This window comes from Coffea eugenioides, chromosome 7 (assembly GCF_003713205.1).
Source record: "Coffea eugenioides isolate CCC68of chromosome 7, Ceug_1.0, whole genome shotgun sequence".
NCBI classification, from domain to species: domain Eukaryota; kingdom Viridiplantae; phylum Streptophyta; class Magnoliopsida; order Gentianales; family Rubiaceae; genus Coffea; species Coffea eugenioides.
In genome coordinates this window covers 3,248,459-3,264,133 of record NC_040041.1, presented here as the reverse complement: position 1 = coordinate 3,264,133, position 15,675 = coordinate 3,248,459, and the positions used below count along the sequence as shown (strand labels likewise).

The window sequence follows — 15,675 nt, the reverse complement described above, 5'->3', positions numbered from 1 at the left end:
GTTAAATTTCATTGTAAAAGAAAGAAGAAAACTCGAAGATAAAAAATTTAGCATAATAGAGGGGTATTTTCATTTCTTAGGGGTTTAAACGACACAAAATAAATGCTAAGAGGCAAAGTGAGAATCAGGGTATACTTTATGAAGATTAATTATAATTAACCCAAGAAAAACAAATACATTTTAGAAATTCATTGCTTGACTCTGTACTTACAAGAAGTTTGGTTTAATAGCACGCGAGTGTTAAGGTTGGCCAGTTCCTTTAGGAGGGACCTTTAATTTCAGCTTTGATACATAGGTACGTTTTGGGTCTCCTTTACAAATACAAATGCGGTATTGTGACTTGAATGTAATGATGTACAAGTAAAGAAGTAGAAAATCTACTTACCTTCCCATGTTTGCCTTCTTGTGAACGGAGTAATTCAGAGTAAAAGCAACAACTTTCTGCGCGAAGTAGAAGAGTTAACGTAACCGATTGATGTTTAACTCGACGCTAAGTACAAGGAGGCAACAACTTCTGACGTAGTAGGAAATTGACCTGCTAAGCCAAACATGTAACAATCAAATTGAAGCTGTTCGTTATATCCTACGAATTCATTTAAGGAACTATTTTTTTGACCATCATTATATATCCTCACGTACGTATAGCATACGCAGTATGCATTATCCAGGGAGTACTTGGTGTAAAAGTAGTTGGGGTCCATAAGAGAGGGAGGCAAGTCGAAATCAAGGCGGCGGAATTGGGGGACCATAAAAGGTCCACTTCCGGTAAACTTGCTCGTTATCTTTCGCACTTTAGAAATGTAGTTTAGAAGATGTAGCAAGGGATTGATCACAGGAATTAGGATGGTGCAACCACCTTATACATCAGCGTCAATTAACAGATATGTCTAGTGAAGTGGACGCGAAGAAATGGTTTTACTAACTTATTCAATATCGTTTTATGTACTTACTTTAGGTAATCATCATATGGAAAATCAATATCCCAGCATCCCACCACCACCACCACCACCACCATAACTAATACTAACCAACCAACACCTTCTCGATCTTCAACTAGTATATACCATGGTGAAGTGAAATCATCCGAATTAAAGACATCGTCGTCTTGGTCATCGATCAACTAGCTTCAAATACCATTGATCGAAGTGCTAGGAAGGAATAAATAATACACATTACATGCCGTGGGCTGTGTAGGCTGGGCAGCTGACTGTCAAGTGATGAACATGGAGGGTGAAGGAGGAGGAGTGGTGGTGAGGGGAAGAGTAGAAATCGACATGAGGCAACCTTTTCGTTCTGTGAAGGAAGCAGTGACGCTGTTTGGGGAAAAGGTTCTAGCCGGTGAAGTCATTGGAAACAAGCTTAAACAGGTTCTAGCCGGTTATTTCTTTCTTCTTCCCCCCCCCCCCCCTACCTAAACTCACGTTGTCTCCCTTTTAATCTTTCTGTATTATCATATTCCTGTGTTCTAATCAGAAATAAGCAATTCAGGCAGCGTATATATATACTGGATTATCCATTTACCTTAGTTTGATCAAATTCTACAAATCATGGTGGTCATGTGAGGCACGCAATAGTCAGTCATGCATTTTGTACTAACTTGCAACTCCAGGCAAGCCACAGAATTTCAAGCATGCACCCTTTAAGCGAAAATTCTGAATGAATAGCAAAGAATTCTATAGAATCTTTGAAATTGGAGAAATTTAAGTGAAAGACATTCGAGATATATATTTAATGTCAGTGAATTGTACGCAAGAAACCTCCTTACTGTTAGTTTCTTTCTTTAATATTCAGTCAGTTTCTGCTGAAGTTTACAATCCACTAGGTACAGGGCTGGGTATTTAAATGACTTTGATTGTGTACGGCCGACTGACTGAATGCGTTTCTTTCTGTGTTCAGATGCAAGCAAGAGGCGATGCTGAACAGCCACACCAATCTAAAATAGGAACAGTGACAGCCGAGCTTGAAGAGACAAAAAGAAGCCTTGAAAAGTCTAAAGAAGAAGGAAATCTAATGGCATACTACCTTCATTCGCTCAAACTAGAGCTTGAGCAGACAAAGAAGGAGCTACAGCAGCTGAAGGGCTCGAGGGAATTAACTGATCATCACAAACCAACACCATCACTCGATCCTGAGATTGAAGAACTCAAGTTCATTGAAAACGCAAGCACCAAAGTTGAAGTCAAGAGTACACAAACTCAGGGGTTCGAGGAGCTCGAAAGGAAGAGGTCAGTCAAGTTTGCTAGTCCTCCACTGCTAACTCGAGTGATTATTAGCAAAGAAGAAGATGATCGTCCTCATCATCGTCAAGAGGGAGTAAATTCAAGCTCTTCAGTTGGAGAAAAGAAATTGAAGAAGAGGCCATCATTTGGATTTTTGTTTGCCAAAAAGAAGGGGCACCAGAAAAGTACCGGACCATGAATCAATGGCCTCATTATTCGTTGGGCAGGCTATTCTTCAAGCTCGTCGTTTGAGGCATGAAATAAGGCCATTCCGGAATTTTGTTTACAGGTTATAGTGTTCTCTTCAAAAGAAGCGCATGCAAGCTAGAGCTCATGGTTAAAATTCTATCAATCCATATTAATAACAATAATGTAATCGTTTATTTCATTGAAATCTTTGAAACTAATAGCAGTCCCTTCAACGAGTACTAAATAAAATGCTTCATGACTTCAAAATAACAAAAAATTTCGAGAATGCCACCTTTAATTAAGTGGAGGCCAAAATACATATCCAAGGGAGCTAGTAACCTTTTCTCCAAGAAAGAAGCTTTTCATGGCTCGTGCAAAGTGAAGAATCTATATATATATATATGCTGAATGATGAGAGACACTACTAAATTTTGTCTCTGACAAAGGTGACCTATAATATAATGGTGGGAAACAGTTTCCTTCTAGCTTAATCGGTGAAACAGATTCCACGCAGCCACCCTTAATTAGACTTCTACTATGATGACAGATAATGCAAAGGTAACGCTCTGGGGATGCATTTGTGGGGCAAATTAAAGTTCCTGTTGGCGTCCGAACTCGATGAGAGGGACAGCAAATCCAAAACTATGGTCGACCGAAGATTTTCCCTCAAGTACAACAACAGGAATGTATGCTCCAAGCTCCACTACTCACTCAAGCACTAATTCTTAAAGAATGATATATATCGAGGCAATGGCCGCATCCCGAGGACCAATATTTCTTTGTTTGTGTTATCAGTAGTGTGTTTTTTCGCCATATTCTTGCAAGAAAGAACGATACAAATAACAGGAAGACAGAACAAAAGTCACCATCCAATTAGCAGAGGACACTTTCACAAAGAGTTTGATATGGTCGGTAGTTAGTCGGTTATAGTGAAAAGAATTGTGATCAGAAAATACATTAGAGATGTGGTGAAGGCATGCATGAATTTGTTCATTCACTGCGTACGATAATATATATTTACTCCTGATATAGTATTAAGCTTTGCACGATCTCTGAAACGAGCTAGCTACTAGTACAAGAAAAAACTATGGCACATGTATACATGTGAAAGCTTACACTTTGAGACAAAAATCTTCAACTGCATTCCATTGTCGAACCCCAAAGCCATGAAACTATTGGCCCTTTTTTTTTAATTATTATTATTTAAAATCCTCCTTTCCTGCCTCCATTCACCACTGAAATAAGTCAAAGCAAAGGATTATTAGTTACATTTTTTTTTTTTAAAAAAAGGATTATAAGTTACAGAAGAAGAAGAAGAAGAAGAAATTGAGGCCAGGGTTAAGTTACAAAAAAAGAAAAAAATCAGTCTGACGTTCGAAATTCACAGTGCATGAAGTGCAAAAATTAAGAGAAATGTAATGGTAGAAGAGAAAATGGCAACTTGTTCCAAAAAAAGTACTAAAAGAAGGGCTACGTGACAAATCTCAACTTAATAGCTCGTTACACCAATACTACTCTATTTTTTAATCTGCAATGATAATTGAACGAGAAGCAACTTATTTCTCGGAAAACAAGAAAATAGTTGATTTAAAATTGTTTATTTTTAAGTTTTATACTATGATTGATCTAAGAAATCACGATCTTGGGACAGGGTGCATAAATTTGAGGCACATGCCCCTCAAAAACTTCGTAGCTGGGTTCGGCTCCGAATTTTGCGGGAGCAGCAGCCAAGAACAATCTTAATTAAATGGGAAAAATGGTAGTATTTTTTAGGGCCTAGAAACTAATTTAGTAATTTAGTTGGCATCTAGAATTCAGAAAACTCCAAGTCAAGAGATCATTTTATTCTGGGTGACTTAGCGAATAAACTGTTGACTGAATACCTGAGTCCGGAGCCTTTCTTTCTTTCAAGATTCTATTTCTCCATTTGCAGCCTGCAATGACTTTAAAATTAATCGTTGGAGTCAATGATGATTTTCATTTTGAAATCAGGCAATTATACACTCATTGTGCATGGTACAAATTAAGATCACTTCCCGGCTGGCCATAAAAATGACAATTGCAAATGGATTTACATCTTTCCATTTATTCGCCCTTGTAATTATGTGTCCGTTGTATATATACAATTTCAAAAAGTTTCTGAACATGGAAATTAAAAGGGTCCCGTTTGGATTTTTATTTTTTGAAATTTTTATTAAAAAAAATGCTGTGACGGATTAACGGATGTAAAATAGAAAAAATAATTAAAAAATGTTTTTCCTCACAAAATATGCGGTCAATGTCACATGAACTTGGCATCATCAGACAGTCCAACACAGACCAACTAATATTTAATACACTCTGCTTCGCTATGGATTCTCGTATTCGAGCATGAACTTCGAAACCAACAGCTAGAAAACCGAAAAAACGCTCAAAAGCCAAAGCCAAGAACAAGAAGGATACAGCGATGGTAGTTTATATATGAGAGGCCCTTTTTGTACGCCAAGGATCAGTGGCAGCCGGTGGACCAGAAAAAGCAACCGGCTCTCACCCATGTCATTGCTTGATCGATTCCGGGAAGCGGTTTTTAAATTGATTATGTTGTCTGCTCTGACCAAAACCGCCAATAATGGAAGAAAGTATTCGGCAAATGCGGCGCAAAGGTCTTCCTCCTCTAATTATAATCCGTATGAGCCGCACCAGAGTGAAGCTGTTGCCGACTGCATTGAGTTTATAAAGAAATCTGCCACCACCGAAGACAACCGAAGCTCCGCCGCAAGCTACTCCATGGACGGCCCCACTGACGTGATTAGACCTCTGCCAGTTCTGTAATATAGAGGGATTGAATTATTAAAGTTTCTCCCAGATCATGGAATTATTTTCTTTTCCTTTTTTATTCGTTTTCTCTCGTGATTTTATTTGGGAGTTTTTCCGGAAGTGTTGGCAAATCAGATGTGTTGCATAAGTTTGTAAATAATTTATTTGGATGACAGATATATCTAGGGAGTTATAGGGTAGTATGAAGCTTGGTTTTCTTTATATTGCAACTTTCTGGATTTCATTCCCGGAGAAGTGTTAAAGAGTGAGTAATAGATATTATGGTGTGAATTTTTTTTTTTTTTTTTCAATGTATGCGTTTCTGTTGAGTCTTGCAATATAATCATCTTGCTGAGTACCTTTCAAATATGATGATTGTGCTGGAGAAGCTGTCTTGTTTTTTTCAATATTAAGGGTTTTGCAAGCCCTCGTAATTGCGATAAGAGAAAGTGGGAGTTCTAATCGCCCGACCAAACATTTCTTCTTCCTCTTTGATTTCCTTGCCTCAAGGTTCTTGTTTCCCTTACCCGGTTCGTGGACGATTAGAATAAAATATATACAATACAGGTTGCCATGCTCTGCATCCGACAGTGATTAATCATTTTGAGTTACTGTATTGTATTTTTGAATTCGTATACTTCTTATTATTGATTTAATTCATTTCTCTCTAAACAAGTTATTAAGGTACAACTTTCTAGATGGGATTTAGGGGATTAAACCCCATACTTCTTTTTTTTTTTTTATCGCAATAATAATATTTGTATAACTTATTATAATATAATTTAGGGGGAGGGAGAGCCGACGAGAAACCCGTCGGAGGAAGCCACTTGAAGTGACAGTCACAATTAAGTGACAATTATATGACCTCCCACCCTTCACCAAGATTTTAAAGTCTTGGTGGTGATCAAACTGTTGACAAATTCCATACACTGTTGTACTCTTTGAATTTTTTGAACAAAGTAAGCATAATGCTTCATTGTGATACATTATGTGGGATTTGAACCCTAATTTAATGCACGAGACAGCTCTGACAAGCTTTCTTTCTCTAGTTATTATTGGATCAAAGTTGAATGGTTTATTAAGGTATAGTTAGACCACAAGGATTATTGTACATGCATATTGGCATCTTTGACAATTGAAAAAGAGCCAATAATTGTCAAAGATGCCAATAAGCAAATGCGCAAACGCGTGGGCTGCGATGCCTCTAAGCCCACCAACAAAGCAATCAGACAAGAATGCGCCTAAAAGGTGCCTTTTCCATCAGATAAGAATTAGCCTCCTAAGAAGATGGTCTCTTTACTTATTGCATGCATCGAAACAAATGTTAACGTTTTTTACCTAAAAAAAAAAAAAAAAGAAGACTAGATGCAGCAAAATGCACAATTCAGAAAAGATGAAGTACAAACATGAAGGTAAAGACATTTTGGCAACTAACAAGTAACAAATGCCTCTTTGTCAACGAACTTTATATCTCATTAGGGATTGTCCATACAAAAAGACTTGAATATCATTAGACCTATTAATATATGAGACCACCAAGGATTCCCCCGGATAATAGACATTGGAACTTAGTTTTTCAACCAATAAAAAGAAAAAAAAAAGAAGGATTTCAAATTAAATTACCCTATGGATCTCGTGGGGCTCAAGCCTCAAATGCCACTATTAGAATTGAGGGATATTGATATTGACTGATCTCGCCTGAAATTTTTTCATAATTACATACTAATACCATTCTAGTTATACATCACAAAATATTCCCTCCAAGTTTCATGCTGAGTATGAAAATCTTTCATAAATGATGATATGAGCTGAAAAACAAAAGCCCATAATTCTACATTTGTCTTTATGAAGAGGGAATCTCATTGTATTTACAAAAGCATAACCAACTTAAAGAAATATTAGGGGAAAATATTGCAATTGAAAAAAATATATGGAAAGTACACTAAGTTTTTTGCCTTGTCTGTCTGCTACAAGTTTTTTAAAAACTTTAGTTACAGTAACCTCAAAAAATTTTTCAAAGTTTTTAAACTATACACTTTAAAATATTAAAAAAAAACACACTTTAAAATTTTTTTAAAAAAACTTCTGCAGTAAGTTACAGTAAAATTTTAGATAAATATTCAAAAAACTCACCTTCCAAACGGGTCTTGTGACAAAGCTATGTAGCGGTGAGGGTAATTTAATCCCCAATTATCCCTGCGTAAAAAATTGCAACAGCTTCATGCTTAGGGCCGTTGGCCCAAATGTTAAACTAGACCCCAAACGAATTGAAAAATTACTATTCAACACTCAGGCCCACAAATCCACTGATCTCGGGTCGACCTGGAACAAGACCTGCAGCTGCACAGCAGAAAAATCATTTTGCCTTTCTCAATATGGCGGGTTAATTAAACGTTGGTAAAAAAAATTTCTCTGAAGCTCGTAAAGAAAATCCTCAAATTCGCAAAGTTCCCGAAGAAGAAGATGACTGGTACTTTTGTCGATTGAGCATTCAAGTGTTTAGCAGTTTGGAAATCTTCGTATGCTTAGTTCAATTTGATTGGTTGTTGCTTTCATGATATAATTTAGTTTCATTCTATCCAAATTTTAGGAGGACAATCCGATAGAGAGGTCAAGGTTTCCCTGGAACTCACCGAAGAAATTCTACAGAGTATGGAAGTTGGCATGGCTTTTCGTGACTATGTACGGTTTTTTCCTCGTTAATTTTTCAATTTGTTACTAGGAATACAATTATTTACCTTTTTCTGACTGCCTAGTTTGGTTTTTTTTTTTTTTTTTGCATTATCTTTAAATTATTAGTAGCTTAGCTTTTGAATTGCTAAAGTTTGGTGGCAATAATTGAAGTTTTATCTATATAGGCTTCTCGTATTCTGATTTTAGTATGTAAATAGAAGAAAGCGCAAGCATAGTCTTAACATGCTGGTGATAATAGTGAGAATATAGTACTTGGAAGAGGAGTGGGTTTTCCTCTGTATGATAGTTTAAGATTCCTTGAAGCTTGTGCAACATCGCCTGATCATTGGATTCTAAGATGATGATTTGAATGCATTATTATCTGTTGCTACTCAGGAATTAGTATTTTATGAATTATGATTGAGGTCCAGAGTATATTTTATAAGTCGCAGAAATTTTACTTTAATCGGCAGATTAAGCCGAAGATGTAGTTTTATTGCGTATGAGTTTAAGTGGTTACTCCTTTAATTGTTGTGAAATGGAGTAAGCATAAGTACAATTACTCAGAGGTGCTTTTTGCTGGCTACAGAATGGTAGAATAAGTTCAATGGATTTCCACAAGACATCCCCTTATCTGGTGACTGCTAGCGATGATGAATCTATCCGGCTGTATGATGTGGCAAATGCAACGTAAGCATTTGGCTTCGACTTTTGTCTAAAATTTGACAAGTTTTGATAATAATTTGCCTTTTTCTTCATCCATGCTTCTGTGCTACTACTTTTTATTTCTGAAGTATAATGGAATATCCCTGTGGTTCTCCAAAGCACTTGATTGGTATGTGGAAAACGTGAACCACCTGATAAGTTCTAGATTTGCTTTAACTTTAGCTGAACTTACAATATATAGCTCAGAGTTGAGTTTTATGTATTCTCAGTTCTCACATGCTTGAGTGCTGCTTGTATAAATAACTCATCTCGAACTTTAAGTAACAAAAGTGTAAAAAAAATCCACAAGAAATGGCAGAATGCATGCCATTGGACATGCTTTACTGTCATTCAACTACTGGAAAGGAGCTTATTTGCTTTCTCCAATGGTTTTTTGTACTGCAGTTTGCTAAATCTGCTAATCATTGATCATTGAGATTATTGACATTATAAAGATGACTGGTAGCATATCATGGTATATCCATCACATTCAGACATGACCAGCAGCTAGTGGACCCTCCATCATTGATTTAACTTTTATACCAACTAGTGTTTACTTTCGTTGTTGGAGCTTTGTAGTTCAATAATGTCTGATGGCACCTGCATGTCCTCCTCCGTCTTATTATCTGGCATTGCTCATATCAATTAACATGCTAAAAAGCCTTATATTGTTATTTGCAGATGTTTGAAGACTATTAATAGCAAAAAGTATGGGGTTGATCTTGTTAACTTTACTTCTCATCCGACAACTGTCATATACTCCTCAAAGAATGGGTGGGATGGTAAGTATTGTTGAAGAACATTTCCGTATGCGTGTAAGCCTGAAAATAAAGATTGTTTACACAATTGTTAGATGATTGCAGAATCTTTGCGGCTTCTTTCATTACATGATAATAAGTATTTGCGATATTTCAAGGGTCATCATGATAGGTACTTTGCCAATGAACCTTAGAGATATTTCTCTCTGCTTACCATGTAAGCCATAAATATCATTATGAAGTGCAAGTAACTTTGTTCTACTGATAACCCAGGGTTGTGTCTCTTAGCTTGTGCTCTCGGAAAGAGTGTTTTATCTCTGGATCTCTGGACCGAACTGTTTTGCTTTGGGACCAAAGAGCAGAGAAATGCCAGGTATAGGCTTTGGCAATCTGTTTTTCGTTTTCAAGTAGTTTCTATGCTTTCTAAAGATTCTAACTGGTGTATTTGCTATTGTTTTTTAGGGTCTTCTACGTGTGCAGGGAAGACCAGCTACAGCTTATGACGATCAAGGTCTTGTTTTTACCATTGCTTATGGAGGATATATAAGAATGTTTGATGCTCGCAAGTATGAAAAGGTCAGTAGTTGATGTATGAGAGTGTATGACGTCTGAATGTGGCATAGTGAATTTGCAGTTTCAACAAAATGCTGAACTTTCAGTAACTAATTTTGAAGGGCCCTTTTGACATATTTTCGGTTGGGGGAGATATGTCTGATGCTAATGTTGTGAAGTTCAGTAATGATGGAAGACTGATGCTTTTGACAACTTTAGAAGGTCATATTCATGTGCTTGATTCATTTCGTGGAACGCTTGTGAGTTATTCTCTTTCAACATCTGCCTAATGGTTCTATAATTATAAATAAACTTTTATTGCTTTAAGAAAACAATATTTCTTGTTGACATGCTTGCATCTTTTTGCTGTAGCTATCTACATACAATGTCAAACCTGTTTCAAGTGGTTCGACATTAGAGGCATCTTTCAGCCCAGAGGGAATGTTTGTTGTTTCAGGTAATGCTAACAATTATCATCTTAGAAGAGGATCATGAAACATCACTTATTTGACATTGCCCTCTTTAAAATTCCAATATGTGCTTTTGATGCCTATTGCATAATTATTTTTTTCAAGCCTTTCAATGATCTTCCTACCTGCCAGTGGGCTTATACACCTTTTCAATGAAATAAATCTAGGATCTTTGTCATAAAATTGTATTTAAGTCATTGGGTTTCTTCCTCACCTATTCTTATAGGAATTAATCTGGGGTGGTGTTAAACTTGGCATTAACCTCCTCCTTCCTTGATGTCTTTCTCAGGAGTTCCTGAGGAATCCAAATGACTTCGCGTGTAAAGTTGATTTTTTATTAGTATTCTTGTGATGCCTATTTTTCTAACCCTTTTTTATCCAAGGAGGAGAAGATGTTAAGGACCTGAGGTTTGAAACCTATTGTAAAGGAAAGATTTTATATGGAGTGTGATTTTCATGTGACTTGGTGCTATGGATCTATTTCACTGTTATAGGGATTGGGGAACGTTAGAACTGAAATGTATATGATCATAAAGATGAGTGACAATCATTCTTTTGAGTTCATACATTTGAAGCTGATTTGACTTTGGTTTCTATTACTTGACAGGTTCTGGGGATGGTAGTGTCTATGTTTGGAGTGTTCGAAGTGGCAAAGAAGTATGACTCAGAGCTTATTATTCTTCCCTTTTTAAATATATACTTATGTATTTATACACATAAACTAGATGCACAGTCGTACCTTTAATTGCATTATTATAGGCATTGTCATGCCTTAGACCATAATAACTTTTTGTAGGCGTAGTTGTTTTTAATTGGCCACAGTCATACCTGTAATTTAGGTTTTCAGTTTTTGACTTGAATTTACTCAAAAGTCAAAGATCATATGTAGAAGATGCAAAATTATGATATTGGCTCATTTATGATATATGATTAGAAAAGATGGTCATATGGGAGCAAGATAAGACTTAATTTGTGAATGGTCTCTGCGTCATTGTTGACCAGGAAAATAATTAAAAGTTTAAGAATGTACTGAGGAAAAATAGGCACCCTATGTTGATCCCCTCAATTTCAGTGTCTTCTTTTGTGTGGTGGTGTTGTCGTATATAAGCTCTTACCTTTCAGATGCTTTGCTGAAGTGGTTAGCCCTGGATAACTGAACCGGTTGTATTTGGCCATCTGTAAGTGTATGGTTTCATGTGTACCAGGTAGCCAGTTGGATGAGTACTGAAGATGAACCACCAGTCATAAAATGGGCTCCTGGAAGTCTGATGTTTGCTACAGGTTCTTCAGAGTTATCATTTTGGATCCCAGATTTATCCAAATTGGCAGCTTATGGAAGGAAGTAGAAAGTATCTTGGTACCTCCCTGAAATGTTGTAGTCAGGTAATTGAAACATGAACTTTCTCTGCAGCAATTAATTTCACGGTTAGAAAGTTTGTTGAGTTCCTTCATATGTGTTGACTTCTTCCTTTTTTTCGTTTTTATTGTTTTTTTTTTCCTTTTAACTTTTTGGTGCAGGAGCACTAACTGACAAAATAGAATCAGTGAGTAATGCATTGGTCGGATGCCCTTTATTCTGTAGGCAATTTATCAGTTATCCTCATTCTGATGCTCCTTGATCGTCAATGGTTAATATGACCCAGTTTCAGCACATCCTCTGATGAATGCAACTTGCAGATCAGGTGAACTATCACATCATATTGTTTCAAACTCTTTGGGAAGCCTCCTCGTTGTCATTCATTGTGTTTTCCAGATGCCTAGAATGACAAAGCTATTTGTCCTTTCAGACTAGTAAAAAATGGAAAAAAGAAAGTTATATGGGCTATTGTTTGTTCGTTTTAATCTGCCTAATTTTGAATGTCTTTTGGTGTAAGAATATACTCTTCTCATTTCCTGATGGGATTTAATTATGCAGCCAGTAGCGTCTTTAGATGGCAAGGTGTACATAAAAGACAGCTCTTTTGTGTGTCCAAACATTGACTGCTAGTTATTGGCCCTGATAAAGAGGGATGCAGATGTATGGTTCCCCTAAACATTGCTACTGTTTGCTTTCTAAATGATCTTCTGCCTTGATGCACCCTTTAGTTCAGTTCAGATGATTTGTAATATTGCTTGGTGTGCTACTGCCTATGATTATTCAAAATGAAAAGAAAAAAAAAAGAAGAAAAAGTCGATGTATTTCGTTATTCTAGTGTTTGATTTTTGAATTTATTATTCTTCTTGTCTTGTAAGAGGAAAACTGACTGAAACCCAAGTAAGAGATGAACTTCCTGGCGATCACAACGTTTACTTTCTTCTTCTCTCTATTTCTATGTTATGTTACCTTTAGTTTGGTCCAATAGTATTTGGCATTCAGTCTGAGCATTAAAATTTCCCAAGATGAAAATGGTAGTTGAGCATGTTCACGTCAAATATTCAAGTTTTTCAGTTCTGTAACAAGTTCTTCGAAAGTTGGCCCCTTTTTTTTTTTTTTCTGTGCTGATTTTCATGGTCTTCTTCTTCTATAGGTAGATGGTATATCAAGTGTCTGCATGACCTGCTTTTAACCATTAAAAACACAGAAGACAGAGAAGGATACATACAACTTGAGTTTGGTAAGAGTGGTGATTGGAGAGTAGTCTCAACTCTCTCGTGGGTTAAAATGCTGGCTACTTAAGTGACATGTGAAACTAACAGAATAGTGCAACAAAAGCGTTGCACAGAATGTTGGGATCAATCAATATACAGAAGTGACCAACTTGATAACTAAGGAGCCTTGCAAGGATAAAAGGTGATGATGCACTCATTGCCTCACTTTTCTATAAGGGACATTACGTGCTTGAAGCCTCAAAAAGTGCCGAAGATCGCATTGGATCTACGATTAAATCTCCACGCATCCATTTGCAACAGGAAGAAGCTTTCTCCATTGTTTCCTCTCTGGTGTTCTCACTCTTTGGGACGATCGATGGGGGGTCCCGTGCCCTATATGTGTTATTAGGGTTCTCGAACGCCAAAAAGTGGGAGTAATTGTCAAACCTCATAGAGGAAAGCATCCGCCCAAAATCTTGTTGATTGTGACCTTTACAATTACAAAGCTGTTGAACACACCAGGCAATGGGGGCCAAGAAAATTGGTGTACCCAGCACTACAGTATACCCGATAAAACCTCACCCTTCTCGAGTGAATGTCTCTACGTACCTATGACAAAACTGATATGGACGGTCCACATGTCATCAATGATCCGAATGTCAGTTGGATTAGCTTTGTCTGTTTTCCCAAAACTTGTTTGGATGACTAGCTTGTCTCGAGTCAATTGCATCACGATTTTCTTCCTGGTTGGAACAGTGAATCACAATTCACAATAGAAGCAAAGAATGAATTGGAAAATTTCGATTCTATTCTTTCTTGCCTCCTAAATTTTGATTTTTGTAAAATGTGGCCCTTCATATATATATATTTTAGTAGAGTTTAGATTGGCTCTTTTTGAGTGCTGAGTTTAAATTTAGACAAAATACAAATATCTGCTCCGGTTCAGCATATGTCTGCTCGCTGGTAGGCCCATGATCTTTTCAATAATTTCAGGGCCATACCGACACTGGTTTGTGGGATAATTCCTTTCAGAGAAACTGTGTGTAATTTTCTAGTTGAATTTCTAGTCTGTAGAAGCAGAATGTCCAAGTCATTCAATATACTCTAATATTTATCATTATTTTTTCTACAAAGTGAATAGAGCAAGTAGAAAATATGCCTGTAGAAGCTCAATTTCAAAGGCCGTCTGTCCAGCCATCAGTCTAACATGAGCTTATTAGTTTTCTACAGAGTGAAAACTGCAACTTGATAGTGGTCTTTATTATGGCTTTCAAGATGCGTTTTACTCATAATTATTAATTTTGACCTCCCTCTTGACGCTTTTGAATGATAATAAAATGGTGATGCAGTATTTGTATATATTATAGTAGTATCATTACAAAGCAGAAATAACAGCCAAAAACTAATCATTTGATACCCGTAAGACCTAAGAACTACACGAGTCTGAATCACTTTCTCATCAACCTGAATAAGGATTAGGAACTCATTCATATTAAGTAGTACGTAGTAGACTAGTAGTAGAGTTTTGTTCATCCATCTTAGCATTGCAAGAAGTTTTTTCCAGTTTTCAGTGTTGTCATTCTTGCTCCACTCAAACATGTGGATATCACGCAGAGTGATTAAAGGGAAGTAGCTCAAGTGATGCAACATGCACAATTGCTGTAATCCCATTTGTGTGAATTACCAATTGATAGCATCATCTACAACACAGAGTGGTTTTGGGACCGGGGCTTCATCCCTTGAGATGTTCTTTATTTATTAAACCACTAGTTGAAGTCACAGATGATACTTTATCCTCCCATGGCAAAATTTTCTTTTTGCTGAAAAGATTAATATATTTCTGTGCACATGTTGCAGCATTTTAGATGTATATACTATATACTCTTCAGTTGCAAGAGGAAAAGTTAAACCAAGAAAAGGGAAAAAAAAAAAAAAAGGAGGGCAAAATTCTGTGAAGGACAAAAATGCAGCAGGGACAGACTTTGAGGAGACATCCAAATAATTTGTGATATTTACGATGAAGGGGCAAGGCCGCTGGGGTGCAGAGTTCGAAATACATGCGCCCTTTTTTCTTCTTCGAAATATAACGGCCGCGAATAAAAGTTAAGGATATAAAATCCTGCCGTGTCCCACCTCTTTCGTTCTAAAGGTATAATCATTCTTTCTGTTCTGTCTTCTTTTTTGTATCTCTCTCTCTCTCTCTCTTTCATTCCAGTTCCAATCCCACACTCAAAGTAAAGAACCCTTTTTTTTTTGTAATTTTCGAGGACATTGATGATGATCATTGGAAAATCTTACTAATTTTAATCATGGCACCACTAAGTGGCTGCTTGTTATGTTACAGTACTACTGCTAGTTGCATCTTTGCACGGTCCAGAACCCACAGGCCAGCGATCAGATCAAACTGGGACTAGCCTCCAACCGGCTCAATCTTCCCCCAACTAGAGAGTAGGGAGAGCCACCCCACACAAGAGCTTCATCCCCATGTGGGTCCCTTCGTAAATCTCTGTCGTGAAATCTATGGTCTCCACGCGCTACTCAACAAGCTGCGCCACATATAATTTTTTCATTGGCATTTTGAGAAGCTGACAGTATAGATGACTGAGGAGTGATGACTACTAATAATTCTTTATTGAACGAACCTTGACGTAGAGTATGTCCAAAGTACAGTGCTAGTACTAGTTAATTTTCTTGTTTGGTGCTTGGCTGAAAGGTGAATAAGACTATGGGATTCATGAATCTGGT

The 15,675-nt window shown here is 36.9% G+C and overlaps 2 protein-coding genes across 5 annotated transcripts; both read left to right on the top strand.

Moving 5' to 3' along the window:
- The first annotated feature begins 985 nt into the window (after positions 1 to 985).
- On the top strand, positions 986 to 2,613 carry LOC113778649 (WEB family protein At2g17940). The gene is made up of 2 exons (XM_027324123.1): positions 986 to 1,367; positions 1,897 to 2,613. Exons 1-2 carry the CDS (start codon positions 1,218 to 1,220, stop codon positions 2,416 to 2,418), a joined length of 672 nt encoding a protein of 223 aa, XP_027179924.1. The 5' UTR covers positions 986 to 1,217; the 3' UTR covers positions 2,419 to 2,613.
- Positions 2,614 to 7,586: 4,973 nt separating this feature from the next.
- On the top strand, positions 7,587 to 13,774 carry LOC113777478 (protein ANTHESIS POMOTING FACTOR 1). Of its 4 annotated transcripts, none has more exons than XR_003469177.1 (13): positions 7,587 to 7,674; positions 7,795 to 7,886; positions 8,467 to 8,567; positions 9,264 to 9,364; positions 9,446 to 9,512; positions 9,614 to 9,713; positions 9,803 to 9,916; positions 10,015 to 10,152; positions 10,265 to 10,349; positions 10,970 to 11,019; positions 11,568 to 11,745; positions 11,881 to 12,044; positions 12,870 to 13,774. XR_003469177.1 is itself a non-coding variant. In XM_027322576.1 (12 exons), the coding sequence occupies exons 1-11, from the start codon at positions 7,668 to 7,670 to the stop codon at positions 11,706 to 11,708; spliced, it is 996 nt and encodes a 331-aa protein (XP_027178377.1). In that variant the 5' UTR covers positions 7,587 to 7,667; the 3' UTR covers positions 11,709 to 11,745; positions 11,881 to 12,639. The 4 variants fall into 4 exon arrangements, 1 of the variants encoding a protein (XP_027178377.1); XR_003469178.1 differs by lacking the exon at positions 12,870 to 13,774 and adding an exon at positions 12,278 to 12,639 and having other exon boundaries at positions 11,945 to 12,044; XR_003469176.1 differs by lacking the exon at positions 12,870 to 13,774 and adding an exon at positions 12,278 to 12,639.
- Positions 13,775 to 15,675: the final 1,901 nt, after the last annotated feature.